At 54.6% G+C, this 19,290-nt stretch overlaps 2 protein-coding genes across 7 annotated transcripts; one reads left to right on the top strand and one right to left on the bottom strand.

Moving 5' to 3' along the window:
- Positions 1-5,097: 5,097 nt before the first annotated feature.
- Positions 5,098-13,699, bottom strand: GRB7 (growth factor receptor bound protein 7). Of its 6 annotated transcripts, XM_046676684.1 has the most exons (15): positions 13,489-13,697; positions 9,286-9,442; positions 9,035-9,188; positions 8,694-8,850; positions 8,447-8,568; positions 8,277-8,354; positions 7,822-7,959; positions 7,372-7,482; positions 7,085-7,183; positions 6,701-6,781; positions 6,481-6,597; positions 6,265-6,325; positions 6,054-6,141; positions 5,858-5,951; positions 5,098-5,618 (listed from the first exon to the last, which is right to left on the bottom strand). In XM_046676684.1, the coding sequence occupies exons 2-15, from the start codon at positions 9,435-9,437 to the stop codon at positions 5,472-5,474; spliced, it is 1,599 nt and encodes a 532-aa protein (XP_046532640.1). In that variant the 5' UTR covers positions 9,438-9,442; positions 13,489-13,697; the 3' UTR covers positions 5,098-5,471. The 6 variants fall into 6 exon arrangements, with proteins under 6 accessions (XP_046532640.1, XP_046532635.1, XP_046532637.1 ...); XM_046676679.1 differs by having other exon boundaries at positions 5,098-5,951; positions 13,489-13,698; XM_046676681.1 differs by lacking the exon at positions 13,489-13,697 and adding an exon at positions 13,230-13,307 and having other exon boundaries at positions 5,098-5,951.
- Positions 13,700-16,962: 3,263 nt separating this feature from the next.
- On the top strand, positions 16,963-19,192 carry MIEN1 (migration and invasion enhancer 1). Its single transcript, XM_046674828.1, has 4 exons — positions 16,963-18,028; positions 18,129-18,226; positions 18,700-18,776; positions 18,853-19,192. The coding sequence occupies exons 1-4, from the start codon at positions 17,940-17,942 to the stop codon at positions 18,934-18,936; spliced, it is 348 nt and encodes a 115-aa protein (XP_046530784.1). The 5' UTR covers positions 16,963-17,939; the 3' UTR covers positions 18,937-19,192.
- The last annotated feature ends 98 nt before the right edge of the window (positions 19,193-19,290 follow it).

Genomic DNA, 19,290 nt, shown 5'->3' with positions numbered 1-19,290 from the left:
CCCCTCCCCACCCCGCAGCACACCCCTTAGATGTGTGGGAAGGGCTGGCTCAGCTGAGAGAAGGGAACCAGAAGGTGGGAACCTCTATCGGGACTGAGAGGTGTGAGAGGGCCGTGGGTGGGCCAAAGCTGGAAGAACAGAGATATCCTGGAATCTTTTGGAAAATTGGGGTAGTGTCTGGTAGGAATGCCCACTTCTAGCGTGTCCTGGGTCTAACTCAGGGTGGGGGATTGGCTAGGTAGATGCAGAGGAACGCATCCGCATCCGTTGGCCTGCGGGTCTGTGGGGGTGCAGGCGGCGCACTCTGTCCCTGCATACAGCTTCCCCTCCAACTTCAATGTCACAGGGCCCAGCTCCATTACCAGTCCCCCGGGGCATCCACATGGTGGATCTAAAGGAGTGACATGGGCCTCCCAGTCTCCCTCAGACTCTCCAAAACCACCCCAAATAAACCCAACCCAAGTAAAAAACTGCTTACCGTGGAAACACAGCTCCAGCTAAACAGCCCCCAGGTGCCCAACAAAGAAAACTGCCTCTTCCTTGGGGCGGACACAGCCCTGCGGGAGGTCACTAGACGCCACAATAGCTCAGCCCACATGGGATTGAATTTCAGGACTCATTAGGGCCTGGCAGAGCATGACCCTTCTCAGCCCGAGAGTACCCCCACTTCCCAACCCCCCTTCCTGTATGGAGATCATGGGAAACCCCTGGGGACCAGCCTCAGCCCCCAGGATCACCCAGTTCCCTGTGGCTCTAGACTTCGGTCTGCAGCATCAGCTCCCCCAGAATCCAGCTCCCTCTCTTCCCTCCTCTCCCAGCTCCCCACCCTAACTGGACGCTCGGAGTCCTCTGTCCTGAGAGGCCACTGCCCACCTCACTCCCAAGCCCCAAAGCTGAGGTTCTGCCCACAGCACAGGACAAGAAAGCAGATGCCACAGACCTCACCACTGTGCAATTTGCACCAACCCCTGACCTCTCTGGGCCCTGTTTTCTGTCTGCTGGACCAGATCAGTGGTTCAGTAGTGGAAGCCTTTTTTCCAAAAATACCATGATGCCAAAGTCCCAGATTTAAAGGCAGTGCTCCCCCCCAACCCCACCCCAAGCTGCCCCCAAGCCCTACTGGAATCCTTGGGCTCCAGGAAGCCATTAGAAAACTGCTTGTGTAGACAGTTCAGAAGAAAGGATCCTTCCAAGTGGCCTTGGGCTCCCCTGCTTGTCTTCTTTTCTCCCTCCCTCCTCAGGGTGCCTGGCACTGGGGCATGAGGAAGAAGCCAGACAGGGTCACTGACCCAATGTTGAACCCTCCAGCCTGCAGGAGGAGGCCCTCTACCCTTAACTCAGGAGGCCACGTAGATTTCACTGAACAGGATGTCTGGGGAGCAGGGAGACCATGAACTGGCCAGAGCTTTGCCTTTCTGGATGCCCCACCCAGGGCATCCTAGGGGAGGCGGGCTCCGCTAGAATCATGCGCACCTGTTCCCAGAATCCAGAAAGTTGGCACCAGCCCTCCATACCTGAGCAGGCAGGGAGGCCGACCCTGTGGCCACATCCTCCGGCGGGCCCCTGGTGCTGCTGAGGATGGCTATGCATTCTGGTGCCAGGCTCACACTAGCCCACCAGCCCCAGGAGCTGGTGTCTATGATGCACTACAGGCCATTTAGGGCCAGCCCCTAGATGTGAGCCCTGCATCACTCTCTCTCGAGGCCTGGATCCTCCTCAGCATGGGGAGATTATGGGGAATTTCTGTTTCTTTTGCAAAGTCTTTTTCTGATTTCTGAAATGATCTTTAATAAGCACAATATTTTTTATAATCGAACCCAATAACTTAATATTGAAAAGAGTATCTGAGGCGCCAGCCCCATCTCGTCCACAATGCCCCACCTTCCTCCCACCAGCCCAGATTTCCTCATGACCACAAGCCTCAACTATCCAGCACTGCATAGCCTTGGCAGTCCCTTCTGCTGTGTGGCCTCTGTAGGCCACGCTGCAGCCTTTTTAGCAGGAGAGCAGCAGCCTTCCCACATCCTCAGAGCTGAGGAAACTTGCCCTGGGTCCCTCTGGGAGCTGGCCCTGAGGGGCCCTTGTCCCCCACACTCACAGCTGCTGTCTCTCCTCCAAGAAGCCAGAGATCTCAGCTACTCAGCAAGGATGTCCAGCTGACAATTTCTAGTATCCCGCTCAGGGCTGAGCCAGCTGCCACCTCTAAGGACCCCTAGCAGCCCAGGTTCCTCATAGTGGCCAGCACTGAGAAGGGAGGGGGCAGAGAACAAAGGGCAGGGCAAGGAAGCCTGTGTTCCACCACCTTCAAGATGGACTGAGTCTGATCTCTGTCCCTAACTCCATCTCTGACCTCAGGTGGGTCACCCTCTTTTCCCAGTTTCCCACATACACAATGGGAACAATATTTGTCTCACATACTCCGATGAGCTGATTGACATAGAAGGGCTTTGTCCCCTGCCAGTCCCTCAGGCTGTGAGGGGACACTGGGTCCTGTTTTTGTGCAACGTAAATCCCTGGACATGCTTAAGAGGTGACTCACTCTGACCCCTTTACTCTCACCCCAGCATGGACTCCTAGCACCCAGACCTCAGAAGTGGCTCTGGGCATCCATGGCTAGCCACACAGCCAGCACCAGCCAGCTTGGGCCCAAGTAGCAGCCAGAGATGGGATGGTTCTGAGAACCATGGCAGGTGGCAGGCAGCAAGTTGCACTGGTCCCTTCCTTCTCAAGTCCTGCTAAAAAGAAACAAAATCTGCACCCCTCTCATGCCTGGGCTGCAGTAAATTCTTCAGGGTAAATCCCTAGCAGGCTCCGGGCTGGAGGGTGGGTGAGGCCTCTCTGCCCAGCTCTCTCTGCCAGGCCTGGCTCCCCGGGCTGAGATTAGCCATGGTCGGGGGTACCTCGGTCATGAGTGGCTACCAGGGCTGCCAAGCCTGGCCTAAGGGCTGGCTGTGGTGGCTGGTCCTTCTCAATGTCACCTCAGGACAACCCCCCTTAGCCAGGGCTGCAGAGAATGGAAGGGCTCTCCAGAGGAGGACCCTCCTACGGCCACTTAGGAATCCCACTAGGAAGTCAGCTGGGTAGGGGGAGCAGAACAGCCCAGACCTGGTACTCAGATTAGGGTTTCAATCGTGGCTCTCCCACTGTGGTTTGGGGCAGTTCTCCTCACTGAGCCATCAGTTTCCTCGCCTACAAAACCGGATTCCACCACCTGGTGCCCAACCAATCTGAAAGATTTCAGGAGAGATTCTCTATTTAAAAAAACTTATTATGGAATTTTCAAGCTTACACAAAATAAGAGGATAACTTAATGAATGCCCATGTACCCATTACCCAGTTTTAACCAATATCAACTCATACCCAACCCATGACTATACCCACACCCTCTCCCCCAGCCTCCGGGTTATTTTTAAAACAAAGCTGAGACATCATTTCACCTATAAATACTTTAGAATGAATCTCTTAGAGGTATAGGCCTATTAGCATCAATTCTATACTTTTTCCTCATTCCTAGAAATGAACTATTTCTGGCATCTTTTAAAAAACTTTTTTAAAGACTGTTTTAAAGAAACATAACCACAGGGGATGGCCCCCTGGCTGAGTGGTTAAGTTTTCATGCTCCGCTTCGGTGGCCCGGGGTTCACCAGTTCAGATCCTGGGCGAGGACCTATGCAGAGATCAAGCCACTCTGCGCTGGCATCCCACATACAAGGACTAGAATGACCTACAGCTATGTACTGGGGCTTTGGGGAGGGAAAAAAATGAGGAGGATTGACAGGGCCAATCTTCCTAACCAAAAAACAAAAGTATACAAAAAAGAAAACCAGAAAAAAAATAACCACAATACCATTATCACACCTTAAAAGTTAACCATAATTCTCTAATATCATCAAATATCTCATCAGTTCAAATTTCCCCTAACCGCTCATAAATGTGTTTTACAGTTAGTTTGGATTTGAATCAAATAAGGTCAACATATTACATTTGGTTGATATATGTCTAAATTTCTTGAAACCTACAGATCCCCATCTTTTCTTTTCTTGTAATGTTTTGTTGTTGAAGAAGAAACTAGGTTATCTGTTCTGTAGTTTCCCAATTTGGATTTTGGTAATTGTATCCCCATGTGTCATTTCACGTGTTCCTCTGTTCCCTGTATTTCTGATAAACTAGTAGTTGGATCCAGAGGATCAGATTCAGGTTTGATTTCTTGGCAAAAATAATGGCTCGTTGGGGTTCACCTGTGTGGAGGGAGGTCTATCCCTTTGTGATTTGAAGATTGAGCAGCAGGTTCAGGTGTTGCCAATCTGATACATTTATCATAAAGCTCCCCCGGCATGTAAGAGCTAAAACTCTTTGATAAAACTCTTTAGACAAAAACAGACTGGTGTGGGCAGTGGGCAGGAGCCAGACCTTGCAGGGTCTATCTGGGCTTAAGTGGAGACACGGGGGAGCGGGCAGGTTTCTATTTTGGAAAGATCACTCTGGACGTTGAAGGGTAGGTTGGAGAGGGAGCCAAGCTCAGAGGGTTGAGTGCTGTAGGATTCCATTTGCATGGCTTTTGGGAGCGGGCAGAACTAACCGTGAGGATAGAAAGCAGATCTGGGCTTGGGGAGGACGGTGGGGGGCGACAATGGGGGGGCACAGGGACTCATGGGAGGTAATGGAGCCTCCCACAATGGAGTTGTGTGACTTGGTGGTGGATGCATAAGTGTTGTGTCTGTCAGGACTCATTATTCCACCAGTTAGTCCAGCACTTGCAGAGGATCAGGATGCTGCTGACTCAGCTCTGTCCCCAGGCTTTGTCAGTAACCTCCAAAGCTTTAGGCCCTGCCAGGAGATCTCATCTGGATGGCAGTCCCTTGTCCGTTCATTCATTTAACAAGCAATGACTGGGCACCCACTTGGGCCAGGCTCCATGCCGGACACTGGAGACTCAGACGACCAAGACCACCCTTGCCCTTAAGAAACATCTAGGCTGGCTGGTACATGGCCTCAGTCCATCTGACATGTTCCCCAAGGCCTTAACTGGTGCCCACCTCTCTTGCTCCCCTTCTCTACTCCAGCCAGCCAGGTCGTGCCAGACAGAACTCACAGATGTACCAAAAAATAGTCTTTATTGTCACTAGTATAAAACAGAGCAGATCAACTGGCCTCTCAGTCTGTACAAAGTGTGGGGCATAAGACCACCTGGGTTGCCCCCTTTTCTCCCATAATGCCCTGTCCCAAAGCAGTGCCCAGGAGCTCCAAGACAGGGAGAGGGCCACCCCAAGTGCCTTCCCTTGAGGAGAGGGGTAGAGGGTAGACTGGCTGAGGGGTACTTTCTGCCTGAGGGAGGAATAGGAGCAAGGGGGAGCCCTCCAATTATTCACGATCCTGTCCCCACCTTCTGCACCCTCCAAGTCCACTCTATGAGTGGAGGGAGTGGTGGGCAGCCTGGAGCTGGTTAAGACATGTGCCTGCTTGTGTGGCAGTCAGAGGGCCACGCGGGTACAGCAGTGGCGCAGCAAGCACGGCAGGATGCCGCGGTTCAGCTGGTGGAACTCCACAAGCTGCAGCAGGTCAGTGAAGCGAGTCTGGCCATCATCCATGCTGAAGTAAAGGCGGCCCTCCTCCTCGCTCTGGGGTATGGCCATAAGGGGTGGAACGTCAGGGAAGGGCACGAGGCTTGAGGAGCCCCCTCCTGGGTCAGGGCTGAGGTCCCCACTGTTTGTGCAGGGAGCAAGGACAGCGGGAGATCCCAGACCCACTCAGGCCTAGGAGAGCTTCTTGAGGGGCCCTGATGAGGAGGACAGTTTCTGGGAGTCCTGTGTCTCCACTGCAGGAAGCTGGGGCTCTTACAGAGGGAAGGATTACTCACTGGCAGGATAAGATAATGTTTGACTTTCTGCAGGTGGCACAAAGAGAGGACAAAGCCCTGTGGGTTCCGCTGACTCTCTCGGACCAGGAACAGGCTACCAGGAGACAGGGCAACATTACCAGGGGACACACGGTTGCCACCTACCCAGGGTCTCTTCACCCCAGGGTGTGCTGCCCAGCCAAGCCCTGCCCCTTACCCATCTACCAGGCCCTGCTGCCCGATGAGCCGCTGGCTCTCCTCGCGGGAAATGCGTCCATGGAACCAGGGTTGGGTGCGGTGGATGGCTGGGGTAGGGAAGGCAGATAGGCAGTCACTCCAGGGAGAGGACCCTCATCCTAACCATCCCCACCGGGAATGCTCAAAGCCAAGGCAGCCCCCACCCCCAGGGACGCTGGGTTCTCTCCCACCTGCACTGAGGCTCGAGCCTGAGCATGGGGTGGGCAGGCTGAGACGGTGGTTCGTCTTCTTCTGCAGAGCAGTGGGGGACACGGGGGTCAGGGCGTGGCTGGAGTATTACCCAACCCAAGATTCTAGAACCCCTTTCTGCAGCTCCCTTCACTCCTCTCTTCCTCCCACTCCATGGAAACCCAGGACAAACATGCAGATGGGTGCTGGCCCCTCACCCTCCAGGCCTGGGCCTCCTCCAGGGCTGCGCTCAGAGCTTCCCGAGGGTTCTCGATGACACGCCCAGCATGGCCAGAGAAGTCCATGGCCACCAGGGTGTTATCCGAGACACTCCTCTGCAGACGGGATATGATGGGGGAAAGGTCAGAACAGGACCCAAGTACCCCCAGGCTGGGGCCTGAGTGCCCACCCCCAGCTAACACCCCTGTGTACACTCACCAAGGGTGGGGAACCCACACAGGATGGACGCAGGTGGCGAGACTGTGCCTGCTGATAATTCTTATACAGCTGCATGCCATACTGGGGGGTAGAGAGAAAAAGAGGGCCTAAGGTCAAGCAGATCCTGGGGGCTGGGCTGTGACACCCCCTAGACCAGAACTCCCCAAAAGCAGGACTGTGTCTCTGCCCCTGGATAAGGAGCTTCCTAAAGCCAGAGCTGCGGATCCTGCCTTGGACCAGGGGTTCTGGAGAGCAAGGCTGTGATGCTCCCTCATTCCAGAGACTTCCTCATTCCACATTCCTCATTCCACAGCTGTAACTCTTCTCTCAAGCCGGGGATCCGATGGGTGGGGCCAGCCCCCCAGGCCAGTCCCAGAGCCTCACCTTGAAGAGGCGGAAGGCAGCTAACCAGCAGGTGCGGCTCTGCTCATCCTCACTGCAGAAGATACGAAGCCCCTTATGGCCATTTCGAAGCTTGTTCGGCTACAGGGAGAGGAAACTGGCTGGTCCCATGTCTGCCTTTAGGACCAGATGTCTGTCTCCTGCCTCCATGGGGCAGGGCACAGTGCAGAGAGAGGAGTCTGGTGTCCCAGATGGAGCTCAGAAGCCTCAGGTAGGATCCTGGGGCCTGAGCAGCTCCCGCTCCCTCCCAAGCAGGCCAGGGTCTTCACCTTGATACAGAAGCCGAAGTCCGTGGGCATCCCATAGAGCTTGCGGCCCTGGGTCACCACATACACGTTGGACTCATTCACATCTGCTACGTACTGCAGGTGCCTAGGATCCTGTGCAGCATGGGTGAGCAGCACTTGTCACAGGCAGACCCTATCCCTCTGCTACTACCACCCTAAGCCAGTTGGAGAGATTTCAGGCCCAGAGAGGGGCAGAGAAGTGCCCCAGGTCACACAGCAAATAGAAGTAGGGCCAGGACTCGAACTCAGTTCACCTGCCTTTCCCACAGCTACTTCCTGGGGCAAGTAAACTGGGAGGGAAAGAGGAGCAGCTGAGGGTCACAGGGCCCAGGGGAAGAAAGGTCCAGGAGTTCCAACAGGGAAGGGGGAACTCCTAGAAGGACCGGAGATGGGGTATCCAAGGGGCTGGGGCTGTCACCCTCAAGGACTCACCTTGGAGGTGCCCTTGGTGGAGTAATAGAGGCCAGACCGGCGCAGGAAGCAGAAGAAGCGTTTCCAAAGCTTGCGTCCCGACCCCCGCAGCTGCAGGAAGCCCTGGATCTCTGGGAAGCTGCCTGCATTCAGGAAGTTCTGAGGCCAATGGAGAAGAGGGTGAGAGGCCTGGAGGGGGCCTGACATTCACATTCACACACACACCAAGGCCTTCATAGGACCTGCCTTTATGACAGGAGGTGCTCTGATGCATTTATTGTCCCGATTTAACAGACAAAGAAACTGATGCTCAGCCATGGAACGTCACTTGTCCACAGTTCCATAGGGCATAGGACTGCGCTGGGCTATATCCATCACACAGAGGGGAGGCACAAGGCTTAAGGGCCGAGAAGCAATGGGTGATCCTGAGGAATCATGACTATGTCATGAAATGACATATTCAGGTGAAACCTCACCTGGATGAGGTCTTCGTGGGATATGCCCGTATGTGCATCAAAACAGCTGGACACCATCTTTTCTGGGAACAGGGCGTGCTGGGGGAGAAAGGAGTCAGGACTCAGGGATGGAGGGTCCAGGCTGGGGATCGGGGTGTCCTAGTGCCCAGACCCCCTTCACACACACTCACTGGGGAGCTCTTGAACAGTTCATACTTGGCGAAGTTTTTCCGGAAGATGAAGCGGCTATCTCCGCCAATGGGCCAGGCAGCCTGCACTTCCACCACTGATTCATGGTCCTCTAAGCCCCGCTCTGGGGTCAAGGGCAAAAAGCAGCAGTCAGTGGAGACCAGCCAGGCCTCCCAGATGAGCCACCTGCCTAGCCCAAGGTGTGAAGTATTGCCTTCCAGCCCAGGCAGCCCCAACACCCCAACTCACCCAGTGCTAGATGTGGGTGGCACTCCACCAGCCCCCAGTTTTCATCACTTAGGGCATGAGCTCGCTGCACCAGCATTTCACAGACATAGCGAGCTGTTGCACCTGCCGCCACCTCCACCGACCGGCAGGCCCCATCTTCGCTGTACACCTTTACTACCTGCACCCAAGGAATTACAGATGACTTGAGGAAGGGCAAAGGGTGGTTCTTTCCCGTTCCCCAACCTGCTGTACTCTGAGGGACCCGTGACCAAATCCCCCCACCTCCACAGAACTAGCATTATATCCACCCCAGTCCCGTCGCACCCCCATATCCCAGACTTCTCTTTCCCAGGACAACTCACATGAGGGCAGCTGGCGTCTCGGGGGAGCAGCCCCCTTGCACTGCAGGACCCCCCAAGAATGGGGGTCTGTGAAGGGGGACTGCAGAGCTCAGGGAAGGGGTTCGGAATGGAGGGTAGAGAGCTTGCCCGCAGCTCCTCCTCTCGAAGAAGTTTCCTATGGCCAAGTAGGGAGGAGTTGACTGCAAGCTTCTATGTATAACCCAGCGCTGACCGCCCCCCAACCCCTCCTCAGTCCCAGTACCCCATTGTACCTGCTGGTTGGAATGGGCAGAGGCTGGGACCTCTTCACCTCCCCAGGCAGGGGGGGATCAGGAGGTGGGGGGGTCCCAGGAGGGGTCCCAGGGGCCGGGTACAGGTCTTCCGGGAAGCTGCTGGGATGAGGTGGAGACAGACCCAGCTCCATGACATCTGAAGGAGAAGACGGGGCTGAACGCAGCCGCCCTTGTGCCCTTGTCCTGGGGAGAAGGGCCAAGAGGACCCAGACCTCCTGACTTCACACTGCTGTCAAGGTGCCCCTCAGAGTTTACATTGTACCTCAGTGCTCCCCCTCGAACTGGAGTTTCCCTGGAGCCTTTGGGGAAGGGCAAAGTGAGCCCATTTTACAAAAGGGGACACTGAGTCCCTGAGAAGGAAGCATTCTTGCCCCCATCACAGGTAAGCCAGGGAGTGGAACCTGGTGTTTGGACTCCAAGTCCAGTGCTCTTCCTTTAGCCCCACGTTGCCCAGGGGAAGAGCTAAGAGGATCCCCCCACCACAAGCCAGGCGACAGCAACAAACTCCACAACCCACAGACTGTCTGGGGCTCAGGCTCTCAGTGTCAGGGCAAAGGGCCACCCCACTCCTCTGGGCTCTGCCCCAGGTTTTTCCAGTGCTTCGTTGGCAGACCTGGTTGCCAGAGCCTGTTGTGGCAACGCTGGCCCAAGTGCTGAGTGATGCACAGAAGGGGAGAGGGAGGTGGGGAAGGACAGGAACCAGGAGGGCAAGAGGCGGGCTCAGCTGCAGTAGGAGGGACAGGGCCGGCCTGGGGGCCCTTGCCTCAGCAGCCCCCAAACCTTGTGTGCCCTCCCCAGGTCCCTCCTCCTCCCCAACTTTATTGAAACCCCAATACCCGAGCTATCTCCTCTGAGAAGACTTCCTAGATTTTCCACATTTAGACCGAAGGGCTCCCTCTCCCCAGTGTTGCTGAGGCCACACTGCGCCTGTGCACCTGTCTTATCCACCCACCAGTCTGAAGATGCCCAGCACTACCAAGCAAGACCAGGGTCTTACCCATGTCTTATCACCCACAGGTGCTGTACAGGCACCCAGTAAGGATAGGGGAGATGGGGCAAAGATGCTGCTGAGGGTAGAGGCAGGGCAGGCCCCTCCTTCACAGGAACCAAGACAACATCCCTTTGGCTGAGCTGAGACCGGGGAGAACCTGGGTGAACCCACCAGTTCCAGCCCCCAGCTTGCTCTCTGGACCCTGGGCTAGTGCTGTTAGGCTGCTTCGGGCACCCAGGATTGCCCTCCCAGGATGGGGCAGGCCTCTGACCCTTAGGTGAGGGCATAAGGGGATTTGGGGGACAGGTGAGTCAGGGTGGGGCGGGACAGTACTGCCTGGAGCTCTCCATTCAACCTTGACTCATCTGCACAACTTCCTGGCTTAGGAGAAACACAAACAACCCTACCTCTACCCACACCCGCCCCCAACCTACCCGCCTGGGAGGAATGAGGGAGGCACAGCGCAGGGAACAGGATAGGGAAGAGGGAGGAGGATGCGGGGCCTGAGGCTCCTGACATCACCTCTTCCCCACCCTTGGCCTACCTACGATTGCAACTGCTCCAGTCCAGGTGGGACCTGCAATCTGCCCCCAGTCCTGTAGCCACCACCCAGCCCAGGAGCCCCCTCACCCAGGAAGGAGAGAAGAAAGGTCCGGCCTGGATTCAGAGGCCCGTGAGGAGTGGAGCCAACCTCTCCTTGGTGCCCCTGGCTCCCGAAAGAAACGCACAGCGGTCCCTCTCCTGACCCGGCCCTACCGGGCTTTCATCCTGCTGCTGCGGCCCACCCCTAGCACCCAGGACTCAGCTGGTCTGGGAGACTCCAGCACATCACCCCTGGAGGATGAGGGTCCTGCTAACACACTTGCTTGGGTGTCCTGGCCAGAGGGGTGGAAAGTCAAAACACCCAAGAGGACAGACACAGACAGGCAGGCAGGGAAAGGCCTGGAGAGAGAGCCAGGGAGGGAGAGAGCTCAGACTCCCGCTGGGAAGGGCAAGACACACCCACCATCGGACATCAACAACAGAACAGCAACACCTAAACAAATGCCCCCACCCCCACCTCCTGTCTGACCTCTGGCAAACAGCCCAGCATTCCAGGGAGGACTAGGGGGAGGGGCTGCGGGGCTGCCCCTTCCGTGAAGTCAGAGACCAACAGTGGGGCAGGGGCAAGAATCAGGGAGGGGAGAGGGAAGTAGATTTAAATCGGATTAGAGTCTTGGGTCAGAGGGCAGAAGGGCCACTGAAGACTTGGGTTTGGCCTTGAGATCCCTCCATCTTGCCCTCCAGAGCCTTCTAAGGCAAGAGAGGAGTGGCACAGTCAGGACAGAGGTGAGATGGGAGAACTGGGTCCTAGCTGTGGGGCCTGGTCAGCCCCCGTCCCAAGAGATCTGAAGCTTTCAAACTGGGGTCCTAGGAAAGCTTCTGTTGAAACCGACCCCCGAAACCAATCTGCCCCTCAACACTGCAACTCCAAGCTGTGGCTTCCTCAACCGCCTCTCCTGCTCCGGCGGCTCCGGCCTCACCCTCCTTCCCGCCCTCCCTGTCTCCTGCCTCCTTGTTTACTTCCTGAATCTTGCCTCACCTGGCTGGCCCCAAGGGCGGGTGGCAGGGCCCAGTGTTTAGAGCCGATAGAAAACAAGGCCACCTTCGGTGCTTCCCAGGGCGGGGGGGGGGGGGGGGGGGGGGTAGGGACTGGCAGGGAGAGGCCTAGACTGGGGACCTGGAGGTGGCGGAAAGGCCCCGGTCTGGCCCGGTACTCCACACCCCGCCCCCATCGAGATTTATTGTAGTGAGGAAGGCTTACTCTCTGCGGGAGCTCTTAGGGTGCAGGGCCCTGGTGAGGAGGCAGGAAACCCCTAGGTGACCCGGAGTTGGGGGCAGCGCCCAAAAGCCTGAGGCCCCGCCCACTCCCTCACTCAGGAAAAAAACACCCAAGCCGGGGGCTGGGGTGGGGGGGGGCAGCTCTTTTAAAGTTTAATTTGGGAAGAATGCTGGAGTGTCTGTGGAGTTAATCATTAGAGGCTGCTTGCCTTCATGAAGGGCCCCCCTCACAGCAGGATATCGGGGAGAGAGGGGAGAGCAGAGTCCAGGACAGGCAGACCAAGAGGGGGCATTCTTGAGGGGCACTGGGATTGGGAGGCCTTCCAAGGGCGGAAAGGTGCATTCTCCACCCGCAACGTGCCAGGGAGACCCAGACCCAGACCCGGGTCTTCCTCCAGCCTATTCAAACAGACAAGACCATCTGCCCAGCAACGCGCACCCAGACTCTCCCCAGGCCCCACTGCGCTGCAGACCGCCCAGCATCCAGCCCTCCAGCCTTCCAAGCCCATTTCATTCTGAACCAGGAGGGACCCCAGGGCCTACCTCGCCCGTCCGAGGGCAGGAACTTGTGTTCCTGAGCAGGATACAATCTGGAGAGACGGAGCTCTAGCAATGTACAGAATCCCTCACATTTACTGCCCTCCAAATTGGAGGGTGCACCCCCTTCCCGCGCGGAGACGTCAGTCTCTAGTAGAGACTTGGGGAAACTCAAACTGGAGTAAAATCAGATTGCGCAAGAGAGTGACTCGGTGCAGCTCCCTCGGTATTCGGACCCTGCTCCTAACTCTCTTTCTGGGAATGTGGGGAGGGGCTAGTTTCAGCGGGAAAGCTCGTCTCCTGGAGGAGAGAATCTGAGATTTTATTTCCCTAGCCCCACCAGCTAGTTTGCGCGGGGGGCTGAGGAGAGGGTTTCAGAAAGGGAAGGAAGGAATAAGGAGGGCAGGAAAGGAGAACAGGGAAAGACGGAGGGAGGGGGCGAGATGGGAGACTGGAGGAAAAGAGAAAGCGAGGCCGCCAGAGTAACACAGCAGGAGGCGGAATCTTTCCATATTGACCCGCGACCTGGCGAGGCTCCCCACCCCCAAGGTGAAGCGCCCGCTTTGGTCGTTACCTGGACCCTGGGTGTTGTTACACCTGGCTGGGGCCACTGGTTTAGGGAGCGAGACGCCAGGCCCTTAACTACCTGTCCCCCTCCTGCCCCCGCCCTTGGCCTGACATCACTGAGGGGGGAAGGGGGGAAAACAGGCGGCCGCCGGTCCGCACACCTGGGCAGCCAGCCAGCTCCTAGCCCTGAGACGGGCACAGCTGGGCCCTGGTGCGGCTGGAGGTGGGAGCAGATTGTCGTCTAGGATCGATCTCGGTCCCCTTACCTGGAGGAGCCCCAGCAGGAGTAGCAGGACACGGGGTCCGAAGTCCGGCTCTGTCTAGGAACCCTAGATACCTGGGCTTGATTTTAAATCCACTCCCTCTTCTTGTCTGCAGGTAGTAGGAGGGTGTCCTGACTTTGGACGTAGAAGTGGGAGTCGGGGGAAGGTAAGCCCTGTGTGTCCGGGCTCCTGGCCCAAGGAAACTAAAATTATCTTGGGCAGGTGGGGGCGGGGCTGGGGGAGGGGCCTGGGAGGAGGAAGCACACGAGCGGGGGCGGGGACTCCCTGACTTCGCCGGCTGGAATTGTTTTGGCCCTTCTTAGCCTGGCAGCAGGTGCCGGGGGAGAAGCGGGGAAAACAGTCGAACTTAGCCTCGAGAGCGAAGATCTAGAGTCTCAAGACCTAGGAGGGAGGGGCTAGGAGCTGGAAGGTAGGGGGAAACGGCCCCGCCCACTCTTCCCATGCCCCTCCCCAAACCTGGCCAGTTTATTGGCCAAGATAGGGGGCCTGTCTGCAGCTCTGGGTCCCACCTCCTGGGGCAAAGAGCGCTCTGCGAATGAAGGAAGCCAGCCAGAGGGGATGTCCAGCACATGACCTGTCCCTTGACCTCCAGCCACAGTCTAGCCACCCAGGCTGCACCCTAGCCCCTCGGAGGCACCCAGGGTCTGTCTTCCCTTCTGAGCAAAGTCCAGGCTCTCAGCTTCTCCTTTTGAAATCGAAGGGGTTAGGCAGGGTCTCATGGTGGGAGGAGTGATCTGGGGAACGCTCTGGCCAGGTGCCAAGGAACTCCCCTCAGGGCAATCATGTTAGCGCTCTCCTTTGGCACTAGGCAAACACAAGGACCTGGGAGAGGGCCTAGGAGGCTGAGATCAAAGGCAGCAGCCACCTCCCAGCCTGAAGTGGGTGACAGTTGGGTAAACAAACATCCATAGGGTGATAAGAGGTCTGCCCTGGGGGACCATCAAGGAGTGGCTCCAGCCTCAACTTTCTCCAACTGGGTTTCCCTTGAAAAACCGGGATGAGAAATAAGCAAAGAAGTGGGGAGGGGGCAAGATCACCTGGGCCATGGAGAAGCTTGTACAAAGCACAGCAGACAATTCACTCAATCATTCATTCTACTAATATTTGTTAAGTACCTTCTACATACCAACCCCATGCTTGGTACTCGGGATACAGTGGTCAGCAACAAAAACAGACCCTGCCCTTATCTTCATGCAGCCCAGGTGGGGAGACTGATGTTAATCAAAGAATCACACAAATAATAAATGACAGGTGATAACTATTCTAGGAAAATGACTCACCCAGGGAGTTAGGAAAGAATTCTCTGTTGAAGTGACAATTGAGCAGAGGGGAAGCTGTCTGGGGCAGGGAGGAGGTTCGAATTGGTGGATGGGAATTGGGGCAGGAGGCACCTTTCATGATGACAGAACAAGAGCCAAAGCCCTTGGCAGGAGGGGACACAGCAGGCAGACGCAGAGTAGGGGTGGAGGAGAAGGAAGGAGAGGAGGCCACAGGTAAGCCCAAGCTGATGTGGAAGGTATGGCGAAAGACAAGTGTTTTGGACTCAGCTGTTTTTCTCAAATTGTGGCCTGTTACCACCTGCCTCCAAATGTCCCTAGGCTTATATAAGAAACAGATCCCTGGGCCTTTCTCCATCTGCTGAATCTCAGTCTCTGGAGCCAAGACCCAGGAATGTGTGGTATTGACAAGCCCTCAGGTGGTTGTTCTGTAATCTAGGTTTAAGAGCCATCCATCCTGTCTGTCCAGACTGGCAGGGCCTACGGGCAGAGGCCAGACCTGCAGGGTCTATCTGGGCTTAAGCAGAGGCACGGGGGAGCGGGCAGATTTCTGTTTTGGAAAGATCACTCTGGATGTTGAAAGGGACGTTGGAGAGGGAGCCAGACTCAGAGGGCTGAGTGCTGTAGGGTTGCATGTGTATGGCTTTCTGGAGGGGACAGAACTATAAGGACAGAAAGCAGATCTGAGGTTGGGGAGGAGGAGGTGGGGTTAACAGTAGAGGGGCACAGGGACTTGTGAGGAGGTGATGGAGCTATTGTGCATCTTGGTCACGGTGGTGGATGTACAATTGAGTGTGTCAGAACTCAGAAAAAAGTTCACTCGAGAGGGTGAATTTTACTGTATATAAATTGTATATGAAGTTTTTTAAATAAAAAAAGACAACAAAAAAGAATAGATTTATAGATCAATGGAGCAAAATCAAGAGTCCAAATATAAACCTTTACATTTCTGGTCAATTGATTTTTGACAAAGAGGCCAAGACAATTCAATAGAGTAAAGGATAGCCTTTTCAATAAATGGTTCTGGGGACAATTGACTATCCACATGCCAAAAGACGAATTTAAATCCTTACCTCACACAGTGCACAAAAATTAACTCAAAATTGATCATAGACTTAAATGTAAAAGTTAAAACTCTAGAGGCCGGCCCGGTGGCGCAGCGGTTAAGTGCACACGTTCTGATTCTCAGCGGCCCGGGGTTTGCTGGCTCGGATCCCAGGTGCGGACATGGCACCGCTTGTCAAGCCATGCTGTGGTAGGCGTCCCACATATAAAGTAGAGGAAGATGGGCACGGATGTGAGCACAGGGCCAGTCTTCCTCAGCAAAAAGAGGAGGATTGGCAGTAGTTGGCTCAGGGCTAATCTTCCTCAAAAAAAAAACCAGTTAAAACTATAAAACTTCTAGAAGAAACTATGGGAGAAAATCTTTGTAACCTTGGGTTAGGCAGAGATCTCAGATATAACAGCAACAGCACAAGTGACAAAAGAAAAAGTTGGTAAGTCGGATTTCATTAAAATTAAGTTTTTTGTACTTTATAAAACACCATTAAGAAAATTTTTTTAAAACTTATCAAAGACTGGGAGAAAATATTTGCAAATCATATATCTGATTAGGGACTTTGTATCCAGAATATATAAAGAACTCTTATGAATCAATAAGAAAAAGACAACAACCCAATTAAAAATGGGCAAGAGATTTGAATAGATGTTTTTCCAAATAAGATACATGAGCAGCTAATAAGCACATGAAAAGGTGCTCAACATCATTAGTCATTAGAGAAATGCAAATAAAAACCACAATGATGTACTACCTCCCATCCACCAGGATGGCTATAATCAAAGAGACAGACAACAACTGTTGACAAGGTAACAGGGAAACAAACCCTCATATGTTGCTGGTGGGAATGTAAAATGGTACAATCACTTTCAAAAACAGTTTGGCAGTTTCTGCAAAAGGTTAAACATAAACTTGCCATACAACCCAGCAATTCTACTCCTAGGAATCTACCCAAGAGAGATGAAAACACACGTACATACCAAGACACCTACATGAACATTCATAGCAGCATTATTCAAAAGAGCCAAAAACTGGAACCTCCAATGTCCATCAACTGGTATTGAACAGATAAAAAGGTGGTATATCCATAAAATGGGATACTCTTCAGCAACAAAAAGAACAAACTACTGGTATATGCTACAGCATGGATGAACCTCAAAAACTTTTTACTGAAGAAGCCAGAAGCAAAAGACCACATATTGTATCATTCCATTTATATAAAATGTCCAGAAAAGGCAAATTTATAGACAGAAGACAGATCAGTGGTTGACTAGGACTGGAGCTGGGAGCTGGATTGACTGCAGACAGGCAGGAGGGACCTTTTCAAGTTAATAGAGATGTCCTGTAACTGGATTGTAGTGATGGTCGCACAACTTAATAAATCACTGAACTGTTTAAAAATGAATGGTTTAAAGTGGGTGACCTGTTAGTGTACCATGGTGGGACTCCAGGGAAGGAAGAGGCAGCGAGACAGTCTTCATTTCTAAAGCTGCAAAATGGGAATAATGATGCCAGCCCTGTAGTGAGGCTGGGATGAGACACGGGAGGTGCAGGAACTGGGTGCACGTGGAGGAAGCATAGAGCCTGAAGAGCGGGAGCCCGAATGCAGGGGAGAGGCAGTCTCTGCCCCAGATTGTGCCTACTGTTTCGAGTTTAAGAGTCAGAGTACTTGAGTGTGTAACTAGGGGATGGTTTAAAATGCCACCAGCATGTTAGTGACAAATAGCAACTATTCCATACCAAACCCCAGGCCCTGGGTCCGCTTGCCCCACCACTTTCTCTTCCTTTTGTAAACTGTAAAGCGCTTTGCCGTCTATGATCTTTCATTAGATTAAATAGGCCGTGAAGTCCAGCGGACACCAAGTGCGTGACAAGCCTGGCGCCCTAAGAACCCCGGCCAGGAAGATGGTATGGGCCAGACCACCCACCACCCGGAGCTCTCCAGCTGGCGATAGAGCCAAAACGTAGCAGCAGCCGCGGCCTGCAGGGGGCGCCCGAACGTAACGCGCGGCTCCGCCCCGCCCCGGCGGCCCCGCCCCGTCACGTGTTCGCGGCGTCGCGCACACCCGGAAGCAGCGGCTGGAGTGGAGCCGGCCGCAATGAGCGGGGAGCCAGGGCTGACGTCCGTAGCGCCCCCTCCCGGGGAGATCGAACCGGGCAGTGGGGTCCGCATCGTGGTGGAGTACTGGTGAGCGGCTCCAACCGGTGGGGGTCTGGTCCGGACGGGGGTGGGTCCACAGAGGCTCCTCTCCCGAAACCCAAGCGGACCCCAGGTATCGTCTCCCTAGTGAACCCTGCGGCTTCGAGGCGACCTACCTGGAGCTGGCGAGTGCCGTGAAGGAGCAGTATCCCGGCATCGAGATCGAGTCGCGCCTGGGGGGCACAGGTGAGGCCCGCAGAACACCTGCTGAGTCAGTGTTCTAAATCCCAGCTCTACCACTTTCTAGCTCTGGCATTGGCTGTTTTATATAGTGTCCAGCAGTGTCTGGCACATAGTGAAATGTCCAGCCAACTTGAGTCCCCTTCCATAGATGAGGGGGTCACAGATGAAGCCTGTAGAGAGAAACTGGTGAGACTACAGAAGTGTAGTGTTACGGGGGGTCGGGGGGTGGGATGCTCTTCGTCCAGTTATGAAGCCGAGTTCAAAGGAAGGACACACAGGTAAAAACTAGGTTCCTTTAGCTTGACCCTGGATTGGGAAATGGCTTAAAGAATTACGAGTCTCTAATGGAGCCGGTGGGGGACATGAAGGAGCCTGTGTGAAGCCTAAGGAGTGTGGAGGGACCCCATCTGGAGGGCCTCCCCTGACTTTTGCCTGTTCTCAGCATGCACTTCATTCATTGATTTATTTCATACCAGGGGCCTTTGAGATCGAGATAAATGGACAGCTGGTGTTCTCCAAGCTGGAGAATGGGGGCTTTCCTTATGAGAAAGATGTGAGTATTTGCAATCTTGGGAGGACCCTCGCTTCACCCTGCCCCTACAATCCCCTTCCACATCTCTGCCCTCTAGCTCATTGAGGCCATCCGAAGAGCCAGTAATGGAGAACCCCTAGAAAAGATCACCAACAGCCGTCCTCCCTGCGTCATCCTGTGACTACATGTGACTACACTGGTGCCCCTTTGGGTACCAGGAGAGAATAGAAGCTTCTGTGGTCTTGGGGGTGGGAGAGAGACCCTCTCCATGGACATTTCCACAGCCACCTTATACCCCCTTCCCAGGATTAGTGCCCACAAAAGCCAACTCCCCTCTCCAGCTTAGCCATACCTGTCAGATGCCACCATAGTTCTAACTTATTTTCCACTAACCCTGGGCAATATCAGCTAGTGGTAATAAAGTGACACTACAAACACCTATGCCAACTAGTGTGTTTTTATGTCCAGTCTGGGGGTGGGGGATGGGCACAGAGGGCAGCCCAGCCTTTACGCCACCAGGGAGGCTGTGCTGGGT

This window comes from Equus quagga, chromosome 11, assembly GCF_021613505.1.
Source record: "Equus quagga isolate Etosha38 chromosome 11, UCLA_HA_Equagga_1.0, whole genome shotgun sequence".
Taxonomy (NCBI): Eukaryota; Metazoa; Chordata; class Mammalia; order Perissodactyla; family Equidae; genus Equus; species Equus quagga.
Note: the sequence above shows the minus strand (reverse complement) of the source record. Positions and strands in the feature narration are given on the sequence as shown.